The 14444-nt window shown below is 42.3% G+C and overlaps 1 protein-coding gene across 2 annotated transcripts in view; it reads right to left on the bottom strand.

Moving 5' to 3' along the window:
- LOC115152265 (liprin-beta-2) overlaps positions 1–14444 on the bottom strand; it is a 105203-nt gene that overhangs the window by 85933 nt on the left and 4826 nt on the right. For both annotated transcript variants that reach the window (XR_003867450.1, XM_029696954.1), the window contains one exon: positions 3444–3545. Coding sequence is in view for 1 of the 2 variants with exons in the window: in XM_029696954.1 (XP_029552814.1) it covers positions 3444–3507 (64 nt within the window). In the remaining variant the exon portion in view is untranslated. Of the gene's footprint in view, positions 1–3443; positions 3546–14444 lie in introns of those variants that run through there.

The raw sequence follows: 14444 nt of genomic DNA on the forward strand, positions 1-14444 counted from the left end.
GCAAGATAGTTGCTTGGCTTTGGAACATTCTCAGCACATTTAAGGAACTTCACAGAAAAACATTATTTTCTTGGTATTTCATTACTTTAACAGAATGTTCCTAAATATTCAAACATGGTTACATTTAATAAAACATGTGGTAACATTCTAGGAACATTCTCCAACCGGTTTAACATTGAGAATGTTCTCAAATAGTTCAGAGAACGTTAACATTCTTCTGTGGGAATTTCAGTACTTCCGCATTATGTTTCCTACAGGTTTTGTAATGGTTCTATTTAAAGTAATATTCTCAGAACGTTCAGAGAATGTTAAGAAAGGCCAACACACTTGGAAGCCGGCCCCACCCACAGGGGAGCCAGGCCCAGCCAATAAGAATGAGTTTTTCCCCACAAAAGGGCTTTTACTACAGACAGAAATACTCCTCAGCAACCCCACTCTGCCCTCTCAGGTGAAGAAGCCGGATGTGGAGGTCCTGGGCTGGCGTGGTTACACGTGGTTCTCTGCTGTTGTGAGGCCGGTTAGACGTACTTCCAAATTCTCTAAAACAACGTTGGAGGCAGCTTATGATAGCGACATTAACATTAAATTCTCTGGCAACAGCTCTGGTGGACATTCCTGCAGCCAGCTTGCCAATTGCACATTCCCTAAAAACTTGAGACATCTGTTGCATTTTGTTGTGTGATAAAACTGCACATTTTAGAGTGGCCTTTTATTGTCCCCAGCACAAGGTGCACATGTGTAAGGATCATGCTGTTGAATATGCTTCTTGATATGCCACACCTGTCAGGTGGATGGATTATCTTGGCAAAGGAGAAATCTTCATTAACAGAGATGTAAACAAATTTGTGCACAAAATTTGAGAGAAATAAGCTTTTTGTATGTAGGAAGATATTTTATTACAGCTCATGAAACATGGGACCAACGCTTTACATGTGTTATATTTTTGTTCAGTGTAGTACATTCCGTTCTCAGCGTCAACAAAATGTTATCCTCTATCTTGTTAATGAGTGCTTGTTTCCTTTGAAATGGGGTCTGTCTGAATAGACTAAAATGAGTAGCTTTGTATGAGTTATAAAAACATAAAACATGGCATATGAATGGCGCAGTGTACTAATTGCATGGATAAAGAACAGAAGATCATACTGTCAGGTCCATAAATATTTGGACATTGACCAAGTTATTCATATTTTAGCTGTCTACCACAGCATATTGGAGTTGAAATTAAGTCATGAATATGAGCTGAAAGTGCAGACTTTCAGCTTCAATTTGAGGGTATTAACACCCAAATCGAGTGAATGGTGTAGGAATTACATAACTTTTTATATGTGCCACCCCCCTTTTTAAGGGACCAAAAGTAATTGGACAATTGGCTGCTCAGTTGTTCCATGGCCAGGTTTGTGTTATTCCCTCATTAGTTAATTTACAAGTAAGCAGAAAAAAAGGTCTAGAGTTGATTTCAAGTGTAGCGTTTGGAATCTGTTGCTGTTAACCCTCAATATGAAGTCCCAAGAGCTGTCACTGCCATTGAAGCAAGCCATCATTAGGCTGAAAAATCAAAGCAAACCCATCAGAGAGAAAACATTAAGTGTGGTCAAATCAACTATTTGGTACATTCTTAAAAAGAAAGAATGCACTGGTGAGCTCAGGAACACCAAAAGGCCCAGAAGACCACAGGAAAAAAAACTGTGGTGGATGACAGAAGAATTATTTCCCTGGTGAAGAAAAAACCTTTCACAACAGTTAGCCAGATCAAGAACAGGAGGTAGTCATATCTGTGTCAAAGTCAACAGTCAAGAGAAGACTTCACCAGAGTAAATACAGAGGGTTTACAACAAGATGTAAACTGTCGGTAAGCCTAAAAAACAGGAAGACCAGATTGGAGTTTGGGAAACAACATCTAAAAAAGCATGTACAGTTCTGGAACAGCATCCTATGGACAGATGAGACAAAGATCAACTTGTACCAGAATGATGGGAAGAGACGAGTATGGAGAAGGGAAGGAACTGCTCATGATCCGAAGCATACCACCTCATCTGTGGAAGTAGTGTTATGGCGTGGGCATGTATGGCTGCCAATGGAACTGGTTCCCTTGTATTTATTGATGACGTGACTGCTGACAAAAGCAGCAGGATGAATTCTGAAGTGTTTAGGGCTATATTATCTGCTCAGATTCAGCAAAATGTTTCAAAACTCATTGGACGGCGCTTCACAGTGTAGATGGACAATGGCCCGAAGCATACTGCGAAAGCAAACCAATACTTTTTTAAGTCAAAGAAGTGGAATGTTCCGCAATGGCCAAGTCAATCACCTGACCTGAATCCAATTGAGCATGCATTTCACTTGCTGAAGGCAAAACTGAAGGTAAAACGCCCCAAGAACAAGCAGGAACTGAAGACCGCTGCAGTAAAGGCCTGGCAGAGCATCACCAGGGAAGAAACACAGCATCTGGTGATGTCTATGGGTTCCAGACTTCAGGCAGTCATTGACTGCAAAGGATTTGCAACCAAGTATTAAAACTCACAATTTAATTTATGATTATGTTTGTTTGTCCAATTACTTTTGAGCCCCTAAAATTGGGGGGCTAAATGGTTGTAATTCCTACAAGGTTCATACAATAATTTTGACAAAGCTCTTAAATTAAAGATGAAAGTCTGCACTTAAAGCACATCTTGATTGTTTCCTTTCAAATCCATTGTGGTGGCATACAGAGACAAAATTATGCAAATTGTGTCACTGTCCAAATACTTATGAACCTGACTGTACATCTGAATCTCACTGATGCCGATCCACAAGAAAACATTTGTGTTTGCATGGTTAATGCCTAAGGAAATTAATTTACATGTGTCCCATCTGTGCTTGAAGTTCAAAACAGTTAACCCAAATTAAGCTAGCATAATAGAAGAGCTATTAAAAGTCCTCTTGAAACATTCAGTGAAAGTTTTAAGGAAGTAATTCAAAAACCTCAAAAACCTTTACATTTCGTTCAAAACATACACAACATTTAGAGAATGTTCTCAGAATGTTATATAATACCTTAAACTATAATTTCCGTTCTCAGAATGTTATAAAACATTCTCAGAACCTGCCTGCAACCTAAAAACTAACATTCCCAGAACAGGCAAAATGTTCACTTTGTTCTCAGAACCAGTCAGTAAACTTATGGCTTCAGTACCAGAACCAATAACAAACTAAAAACATACATTCCCACAACTTCCAAGAAACTAAATGTACTAGCTGGGCAGTAACTGTGTACAAAGAAGGTATAATGCTGTAATGAGCTATTTTCAAAAGAAATTAACGAGTTGATCCTGTTTGTTTTGTATTCCAAATTTATCTCTCAGGTGAATCAAAAGAACATAATAAGAACTGTGGCGAGTGGATTATATGTATTAGGGAAAGATTAAAGTGCCAAAATACTGGAATATGAGTTCAATCACTCTTACCTGCAATGATGTCATCCATTTGCTCCAAGGCCGCCTCCAACATGTGACTTGCATCTGAGGCCATGGCGGCAGACTACTGCATCGGCCTCTATGCTTGATGTCCTAGGAAAGAAAGACCATTGTTAAATTCTAAGAATTAGGAATTCTAGATGAGTTAAAATCTAATATATGCTAGCTTTGTTAGCTTTGTACACATTGAACAGTAAACAACATAAGAAAAAAAGGGTAAAAAAGATGCGCTGTGAAATATATTTTCCATAACCCCAAATATTGTATTTTCAGCTGTTTGAAGCTGGTGTACAAAACTGAAAGTAAAAGACGCAAAAACAAAACTTAACAGCACACATAGAACCGATTTACCACTTCTTAGACTTGCTTTCAATGACAAAGACAGATCTATAACTCATATTTCTATGTGAATTTGGTTGGGTCGCCCAAAAAGTTACATATTGCAGCTTTAAGAAATGTGATATGGTACGATTACCCACAGTGACATACCTAAACGGTGTACTGAGGATCAATTGTACTGCTGTGATATATTCTCCATTGAAATGTTTTCAGATATTGTATGCCTTCTTCCTAGGCATACATTTCAGTGTGATACCATTGGCTTGGCCTGGTATAGTGAGTACTGGTATTTTCCCTGGATCATCACCGTCAGTAAGACAGGGCATGGCTTAGGGGCTGGTTCCCCCCCACCCCTCTGATGACTGTACAGCACAGGACCCTGTTCTAATGAGGCCTTCGAGCCACCCAGCAGGATCTCCACCCTCTGTCATTCTGCTTTACAGCCGTCAGCATCTACCCTCTTAAACAGAGAGAACAGCACGTCCCCTGAGTAACCCCCCAGGTTACGGGATTTAAACACACTGTGAATGTCTTTGTTCTTTCAGCTGTTGACAGAGCTGATGGTTGGTCGGCTTGGGGCAAAACTTCCCCTATACTAATTTAGCAGCTAAAGTGTTGCCACTGCTGCAAACAATCTGATTTTTCTGATTTAAAAAAATATATATTTACAGTTGAAGTCGGAGGTTTACATACACCTTAGCCAAATACATTTAAACTCAGTTTTTCACAATTCCTGACATTTAATCCGAGTAAAAAATCCCTGTCTTAGGTCAGTTAGGATCACCACTTTATTTTAAGAATGTGAAATGTCAGAATAATAGTAGAGAGAATGATTGATTTCAGCTTTTATTTATTTCGTCACATTCCCAGTGGGTCAGAAGTTTACATGCACTCAATTAGTATTTGGTAGCATTGCCTTTAAATTTTTAACTTGGGTCAAACGTTTCAAGTAGCCTTCCACAAGCTTCCCACAATAAATTGGGTGAATTTTGGCCCATTCCTCCTGACAGAGCTGGTGTAGCTGAGTTGGGTTTGTGGGCCTCATTGCTCGCACACGCTTTTTCAGTTCTGCCCACACATTTTCTATAGGATTGAGGTCAGGGCTTTGTGATGGCCACTCCAATACCTTGACTCTGTTGTCCTTAAGCCATTTTGCCACAATTTTGGAAGTATGCTTGTGGTCATTGTGCATTTGGAAGACCCATTTGCGACCAAGCTTTAACTTCCTTACTGATGTCTTGAGATGTTGCTTCAATATATCCACATAATTTTCCATCCTCGTGATGCCATCTATTTTGTGAAGTGCACCAGTCCCTCCTGCAGCAAAGCACCCCCACAACATGATGCTGCCACCCCCGTGCTTCACGGTTGGGATGGTGTTCTTCGGCTAGTAAGCCTCTCCCTTTTTCCTCCAAACATAACGATGGTCATTATGGCCAAACAGTTATTTTTGTTTAATCAAACCAGAAGACATTTCTCCAAAAAGTAAGATCTTTGTCCCCATGTGCAGTTGCAAACCGTAGACTGGCTTTTTTATGGCGGATTTGGAGCAGTGGCTTCTTCATTCCTGAGCAGCCTTTCAGGTTATGTCAATATAGGACTTGTTTTACTGTGGATATAGATACTTTTGTACCTGTTTCCTCCATTATCTTCACAAGGTCCTTTGCTGTTGTTCTGGGATTGATATGAACTTTTCGCACCAAAGTATGTTCATCTCTAGGAGACAGAACACATCTCCTTCCTGAGCGGTATGACGGCTGCATAATCCCATGGTGTTTATACTTGCGTACTATTGTTTGTACAGATGAACGTGGTATCTTCAGGCATTTGGAAATTGCTCCCAAGGATGAACCAGACTTGTGGAGGTCTACAATTATTTCTGAGTTCTTGGCTGATTTCTTTTGATTTTCCCATGATGTCAAGCAAAGAGGCACTGAGTTTGAAGGTAGGCCTTGAAATATATCCACATGTACACCTCCAATTGAGTGAAATTATGTCAATTAACCTATCAGAAGCTTCTAAAGTCATGACATCATTTTCTGGAATTTTCCAAGCTGTTTAAAGGCACAGTCAATTTAGTGTATGTAAACTTCTGACCCACTGGAATTGTGATACAGTGAATGATAAGTGAAATAATCTGTCAGTAAACAATTGTTGGAAAATCAAATAAAATCAAAGTTTATTTGTCATGTGCGCCGAATACAACAGGTATACAACATTTCACCTTACAGTGAAATGCTTACTTACAGGCTCTAACCAATAGTGCAAAAAAGTTATTAGGTGAACAATAGGTAGGTAAAGAAATAAAACAACAGTAAAAAGACAGGCTTTTACAGTAGCGAGGCTATAAAAGTACGGAGGCTACAGACAGACACCGGTTAGTCAGGGTGATTGAGGTAGTATGTACATGTAGATATGGTTAAAGTGACTACGCATATATGATGAACAGAGAGTACCAGTAGCGTAAAAGAGGGGTTGGCGGGTGGTGGGTGGGAAACAATGCAGATAGCCCGGTTAGCCAATGTGCGGGAGCACTGGTTGGTCGGCCCAATTGAGGTAGTATGTACATCAATGTATAGTTAAAATGACTATGCATATACACTGCTCAAAAAAATAAAGGGAACACTAAAATAACACATCCTAGATCTGAATGAATGAAATAATCTTATTAAATACTTTTTTCTTTACATAGTTGAATGTGCTGACCACAAAATCACACAAAAATAATCAATGGAAATCAAGTTATCAACCCATGGAGGTCTGGATTTGGAGTCACACTCAAAATTAAAGTGGAAAACCACACTACAGGCTGATCCAACTTTGATGTAATGTCCTTAAAACAAGTCAAAATGAGGCTCAGTAGTGTGTGTGGCCTCCACGTGCCTGTATGACCTCCCTACAATGCCTGGGCATGCTCCTGATGAGGTGGCGGATGGTCTCCTGAGGGATCTCCTCCCAGGCCTGGACTAAAGCATCCTGGACAGTCTGTGGTGCAACGTGGCGTTGGTGGATGGAGCGAGACATGATGTCCCAGATGTGCTCAATTGGATTCAGGTCTGGGGAACGGGCGGGCCAGTCCATAGCATCAATGCCTTCCTCTTGCAGGAACTGCTGACACACTCCAGCCACATGAGGTCTAGCATTGTCTTGCATTAGGAGGAACCCAGGGCCAACTGCATCAGCATATGGTCTCACAAGGGGTCTGAGGATCTCATCTCGGTACCTAATAGCAGTCAGGCTACCTCTGGCGAGCACATGGAGGGCTGTGCGGCCCCCCAAAGAAATGCCACCCCACACCATGACTGACCCACCGCCAAACCGGTCATGCTGGAGGATGTTGCAGGCAGCAGAACGTTCTCCACGGCGTCTCCAGACTCTGTGACGTCTGTCACATGTGCTCAGTGTGAACCTGCTTTCATCTGTGAAGAGCACAGGGCGCCAGTGGCGAATTTGCCAATCTTGGTGTTCTCTGGCAAATGCCAAACGTCCTGCACGGTGTTGGGCTGTAAGCACAACCCCCACCTGTGGACGTCGGGCCCTCATACCACCCTCATGGAGTCTGTTTCTGACCGTTTGAGCAGACACATGCACATTTGTGGCCTGCTGGAGGTCATTTTGCAGGGCTCTAGCAGTGCTCCTCCTGCTCCTCCTTGCACAAAGGTGGAGGTAGCGGTCCTGCTGCTGGGTTGTTGCCCTCCTACGGCCTCCTCCACATCTCCTGATGTACTGGCCTGTCTCCTGGTAGCGCCTCCATGCTCTGGACACTACGCTGACAGACACAGCAAACCTTCTTGCCACAGCTCGCATTGATGTGCTATCCTGGATGAACTCCGTCTCATGCTACCACTAGAGTGAAAGCACCGCCAGCATTCAAAAGTGACCAAAACATCAGCCAGGAAGCATAGGAACTGAGAAGTGGTCTGTGGTCACCACCTGCAGAACCACTCCTTTATTGGGGGTGTCTTGCTAATTGCCTATAATTTCCACCTGTTGTCTATTCCATTTGCACAACAGCATGTGAAATTTATTGTCAATCAGTGTTGGTTCCTAAGTGGACAGTTTGATTTCACAGAAGTGTGATTGACTTGGAGTTACATTGTGTTGTTTAAGTGTTCCCTTTATTTTTTTGAGCAGTGTATGATAAACAGAGAGTAGGGGCAGCATAAAAAGAGGGGTTGGGGGGGCACAATGCAAATAGTCTGGGTTGCCATTTGATTACCTGTTCAGGAGTCTTATGGCTTGGGGGTAAAAACTGTTGAGAAGCCTTTTTGTCCTAGACTTGGCACTCCGGTACCGCTTGCCATGCGGTAGTAGAGAGAACAGTCTACGACTGGGGTGGCTGGGGTCTTTGAGAATTTCTCCAACACCGCCTGGTGTAGAGGTCCTGGATGGCAGGCAGCTTAGCCCCAGTGACGTGCTGGCCCGTACGCACTACCCTCTGTAGTGCTTTGTGGTCAGAGGCCGAGCAATTGCCGTACCAGGCAGTGATGCAACCAGTCAGGATGCTCTCGATGTTGCAGCTGTAGAGCCTTTTGAGCATCTCAGGACCCATGCCAAACTTTTTTCGTTTCCTGAGGGGGAATAGGCTTTGTCGTGCCTTCTTCACGACTGTCTTGGTGTGTTTGGACCATTCTAGTTTGTTGTTGATGTGGACACCAAGGAACTTGAAGCTCTCAACCTGCTCCACTACAGCCCCGTTGATGAGAATGGGGGCGTGCTCGGTCCTCCTTTTCCTGTAGTCCACAATCATCTCCTTAGTCTTGGTTACGTTGAGGGAGAGGTTGTTATTCTGGCACCACCCGGCCAGGTCTCTGACCTCCTCCCTATAGGCTGTCTCGTCGTTGTTGGTGATCAGGCCTACCACTGTTGTGTCGTTTGCAAACTTAATGATGGTGTTGGAGTCGTGCCTGGCCATGCAGTCGTGGGTTAACAGGGAGTACAGGAGGGGACTGAGCACGCACCCCTGGGGAGCTCCAGTGTTGAGGATCAGCGTGGCAGATGTGTTGCTACTTACCCTCACCACCTGGGGGAGGCCCGTCAGGAAGTCCAGGATCCAGTTGCAGAGGGAGGTGTTTAGTCCCAGGATCCTAAGCTTAGTGATGAGCTTTGAGGGTACTATGGTGTTGAACGCTAAGCTGTAGTCAATGAATAGCATTCTCACATAAGTCTTCCTTTTGTCCAGGTGGGAAAGGGCAGTGTGGAGTGCAATAGAGATTGCATCATCTGTGGATCTGTTTGGGCGGTATGCAAATTGAAGTGGGTCTAGGGTTTCTGGGATAATGGTGTTGATGTGAGCCATTACCAACCTTTCAAAGCACTTCATGGCTACGGACGTGTGTGCTACGGGTCTGTAGTCATTTAGGCAGGTTGCCTTTGTGTTCTTGGGCACATGGACTATGGTGGTCTGCTTGAAACATGTTGGTATTACTTGTGTCATGCACAAAGTAGATGTCCTAACTGACTTGCCAAAACTATAGTTTGATAACAAGACATTTGTGGCGTGGTTGAAAAACAAGTTTTAATGACTCCAACATAAGTGTATGTAAACTTCCAACGTCAACTGTATATTTCTACCGAGACACGCTTTTAAATGGATAATCGTTGGCTCAATGACTGGAAGTCTATGGGAACAGCTAGCATATCATTGCGCTAACTCTGTTAGCAATGCAACCCCTCCACCGCCACCCTTGCCTCCACTGCTGAAGAGTACCAGGTTTGTTTTCAATACAGTTCAAAAGGGATCCGAGTACAGCGTGACTGATAATTTGATTGTTGTGCCAAGAAATACATCTGTCTCACACATCAACCTATGATGAGTTCCAATTATCAAAGTCAATAGAAATATCTTGAACAGGGCTTTAAATACTTAAGTATTTTATTCCCACAAACTATCTCCATACTATCATATGACAGAATGGAAACATATCTATTATTATTCAAGTAATCTTCTCTGGAAAAATTATAGATGTGACCATTGACTGTGAGGCGTTGGCGAAACACAGGCATAGGCCTCTGAGACAAAAGGCAACTGTAGACGTCGGACAGGCAGGCAGGGAGAAGCAGGCAGCTCGTTGAAAGGAGCCAGGCGTCAACAGTGTTAATTATGTGGCTGTTCAGATTTAGCTGGACACGGCTGAGGGTGATGGCTCCATTTATTCAGAGCCTCTGTAGTGACAGCTCCTCTGAGTAACAGCAGCACAGTGGGCAGCAGACAGTAGTATTCTAATAACTGGCCTGATTATACAAACCCAATTAAAGCCTGCAGTTAAAGGCCATGAGGACATCAGGGCTCCCTGGTACTGCAAACCACTAATGGACAGGCCAGAGAGAATAATACAGTCTACTGCCCCTATATTCAACTGGCACAGTGGGCAGCAGACACAGGGTCAATAGGGATCGCGGGTCCCGATATATATATATATATATATATATATATATACAGTATCAGTCAAAAGTTTGGACACACCTACTTATTCAAGGGTTTTCTTTATTTTTTTTACTATTTTCTACATTGTAGAAAAATAGTGAAGACATCAAAACTATGAAATAACACATATGGAATCATGTAGTAACCAAAAAAGTGTTAAAAAAATCTAAATATATTTTAGATACTTCAAAGTAGCCACCCTATGCCTTGATGACAGCTTTGCACACTCTTGACATTCTCTCAACCAGCTTCACCTGGAATGCTTTTCCAACAGTCTTGAAGAAGTTCCCACATATGCTGAGTACTTGTTGGCTGCTTTACCATCCATCTGCGGTCCAACTCATCCCAAAACCATCTCAATTGGGTTGAGGTCGGGTAATTGTGGAGGCTAGGTCATCTGATGCAGCACTCCATCACTCTCCTTCTTGGTCAAATAGCCCTTACACAGCCTGGAGGTGTGTTGGGTCATTGTTCTGTTGAAAAACAAGTCATAGTCCCACTTAGCGAAAACCAGATGGAATGGCGTATCGCTGCAGAATGCTGTGGTAGCCATGCTGGTTAAGTATGCCTTGAATTCTAAATAAATCACAGACAGTGTCACCAGAAAAGCACCCCCACACCACCACACCTCCTTCTCCATGCTTCACCGTTGGAAACCACACATGCAGAGATAATCCGTTCACCTACTCTGCATCTCACAAAGAAACCAAAATAACAGATTTCCACCGGTCTAACGTCCATTGCTCGTGTTTTTTGGCCCAAGCAAGTCTCTTCTTCTTATTGCTGTCCTTTAGTAGTGGTTTCTTTTCAGCAATTTCACCATGCAGGCCTGATTCACACAGTCTCCTCTGAACAGTTGATGTTGAGATGTGTCTGTTACTTGAGCTCTGTGAGGTGCAATCTGAGGTGCAGATAATTGCCGATTTCTGAGGCTGGTAACTCTAATGCACTTATCCTCTGCAGCAGAGGCAACTCTGGGTCTTGCTTTCCTGCGGCGGTCCTCATGAGAGTCAGTTTCATCATAGCGCTTGATGGTTTTTGCGACTGCACTTGAAGAAACTATCAAAATTCTAGAAATTGTCCGGATTGACTGACCTTCATGTCTTAAAGTAATCATGGCCTGTTGTTTTTGCTCAGTCGGGCTTCGACCCCTGGTATCGTATAAACGTGTATAAGACATGGAAAAATGCATAGAATTGCAGAAAATTAGCTTTAAAATAGCAAGAAAAAACTCTGCCCCATGCAAAAGTTGTAGAATTGCAGGAAACTGCAAAATGTTCTCTCCGCCAACAAGAGGGGTGTGAACAGTTTGGGGTTGCATGGTTTGCGAGTTGGGGGTTTGTTACTACGCCGATAAAAAACATTATCCATCGGACCTCTGCCACCTAGGAAATTTGTGTTACCGAACTTTCTCAAAAAGTACCCTTGGTCTGCTGTCTGCTACTGTACAATCTAATGTATGTCTTGAAGTCACGGCCTTGGTAGAGCTTAAATGAAATCAAATTACATTTTATTTGTCACATGCTTCATGAACAACAGGTGTAGATTAAAGGCCAAGACAAACGAAACGCGAATGAGCGAACAAGCGTGTACTTGCTGGAAATAGAATATACGGTAGTGAATGACAGAAAACAGACGTGCTACAAGTGTCAACGGCGTCAAAAGCATAATGCGCTTCAAATTAGAAAAGAAGACTATTTTTCTTGCGTCTACATGAAGCAATGCTTGTTCGCATTTAATTTCATTTGCCCTTCAAAATTCAAAAGGAACTCACACATCCAAGCTATCTTTTTTGCAGGTGCATGGTAACAGTTGAATAAGATGAGAAAAAAGAAGAAACCCGCACACTGCTCTTGATAGTATCACTGCTCTTTAATCAGCTTTACATATCGGCCTCACAGCCTTCGTCAGAGCTTTTGTGAGTTTTTTAAATTAGCACCCTCTAGGTCTATATAAGGGTGGATATGGGAGAACCTTCCAGAAGGACAACCATCTCTGTAGCACTCCACCAATCAAGCCTTTATGGTAGACTGGCCAGTCGGAAGCCACTCCTCAGTAAAAGGTACATGACAGCCTGCTTGGAGTTTGCCAAAAGGCACCTAAATACTCTCAGACCATGAGTAACAAGATCTGATGAAACCAAGATTAAACTCTTTGGCCTGAATGACAAGCGTCTCGTCTGGAGGAAACCTGGCACCATCCCTACGGTGAAGCATGGTGGGGGCATCATCATGCTGTGGGGATGGTTTTCAGCGGCAGGGACTGGGAGACTGGTCAGGATCAAGGGAAATATGAACGGAGCAAAGTACAGAGAGATCCTTGATAAAAACCTGCTCCAGAGCGCTCAGGACCTCCGACTGGGGGCAAAGGTTCACCTTCCAACAGGACATCGACCATAAGCACACAGCCAAGACAACGCAGGAGTGGCTTCGGGACAAGTCTCTGAATGTCCTTGAGTGGCTCAGCCAGAGCCCGGACTTGAACCCGATCGAACATCTCTGGAGAGACCTGAAAATAGCTGTGCAGCAACGCTCCCAATCCAACCTGACAGAGCTTGAGAGAATCTGCAGAGAAGAATGGGAGAAACTCCCCAAATACAGTTGTGACAAGCTTGTACCCAAGAAGACTTGAGGCTATAATCGCTGCCAAAGGTGCTTCAACAATGTACTGAGTAAAGCGTCTGAATAATTATGTAAATGTAATATTTCTGTTTTTTTTATTATAAATTTGCAAAAATGTCTAAAAACCTGTTTTTGCTTTGTTGTTATGGGGTATTGTGTGTAGATTTATGAGGGGGAAAAATTATTTATTCAATTTTAGAACACGGCTGTAACCTAACAAAATGTGGAAAACGTCAAGGGGTCTGAAAACTTTCCGAAGGCACTGTATATAGCTATAGTTGATAACAGTTGTAAAGAATTTGAAGTTAGGATAACGTAAACATATGACATCTGGTTTGGTGTCTCTAGTTTGAACAGTTCAAGAGTTATTGGTGGTGTTTTTATTATGCTAATCTATGCAAATGCTTATATTTATAGATTATTGAAGTTAGGATAGCATGAAGTTTTTAAAATTGGTCTTGTAGCTTAATTGGCCAAGAAGCTAGACCATTTTGAATAGCTACCTCTGTTTCTACAGTGAATAGAATGCTGAGGAAATCCCATGAAAGTGGATGGAGGACAAGAAAAAGGACAAAAAGTTGAATAGTTTAAAAGTATAAAACAAATCAAAAAGTTGTATGCAAGCCACCTAATCCAGATCATTCTACATATGGGGCGGCAAGTAGCCTAGTGGTTAGAGTGTTATACTAGTAACCGAAAGGTTGCAAGATGGAATCCCCGAGCTGACAAGGTAAAAGTCTGTCATTCTGCCCCTGAACAAGGCAGTTAACCCACTGTTCCTAGGCCGTCATTGAAAATAAGAATTTATTCTTAACTGACTCGCCTAGTTAAATAAAGGTAAATAAAACATGTCAATGTTTCAATGCAATTCTAGCTTAAATGGTGTAAGTGCCGTAGCGCTCCAAATAATAATAACAAGTCAGAAATAATTATTACAAGTACCAGTACCAAGTCGATCAGTGGAAGCTCCTCAGAGGAGGGAGGGGAGGACCATCCTCCTCAGTGAATATTATTATTTTTTAAATTGTAAAACATTTAAAAAGTTAATTTTGGGATAAAACTATACTAAATATATTCACGTCACCAAATAATTTATTAAAATACACAGCTCTTGCAGCATTAACTAACATGTTGTCCCTCCAATCAAACGATCCGAGAATGAATCTAGTAGTGAAAATATAAGCTACAGCTAGCTAACACTGCAGTGCATAAAATGTGGTGAGTAGTTGACTCAAAGAGAGAGAAAGACAATAGCTGAACAGTTTTGAACAAATTAATTTATTCCAAAATGAAGGAGAAGAAAGAGAGCAATAGAGAGACATTTCATCATTTTCTTTCACTTTCAAATTCACTTGCTTAGCTAGCAAATGCAGCTAGCTAGTTTAGCCTACTCAAACACCCTGCTCAAACAGAGGGATGCTATGTTAACTAGCTGGCTATGACTATCCAACAAAACACTGGAACTCTTCCAAGTCAAGGTAAGCTTTTGGTTTTACTAATTTATGTGCAAAACTGCTTACTGACTGTACAATGTAACATTACTGCATGATTGTAGCGGGTTTACTAATGTGTTAGATTCTATGTGCATTGAAGTCCACAAGCGAA

The sequence above is a fragment of the Salmo trutta genome, chromosome 17 (genome assembly GCF_901001165.1).
Source record: "Salmo trutta chromosome 17, fSalTru1.1, whole genome shotgun sequence".
NCBI lineage: Eukaryota > Metazoa > Chordata > Actinopteri > Salmoniformes > Salmonidae > Salmo > Salmo trutta.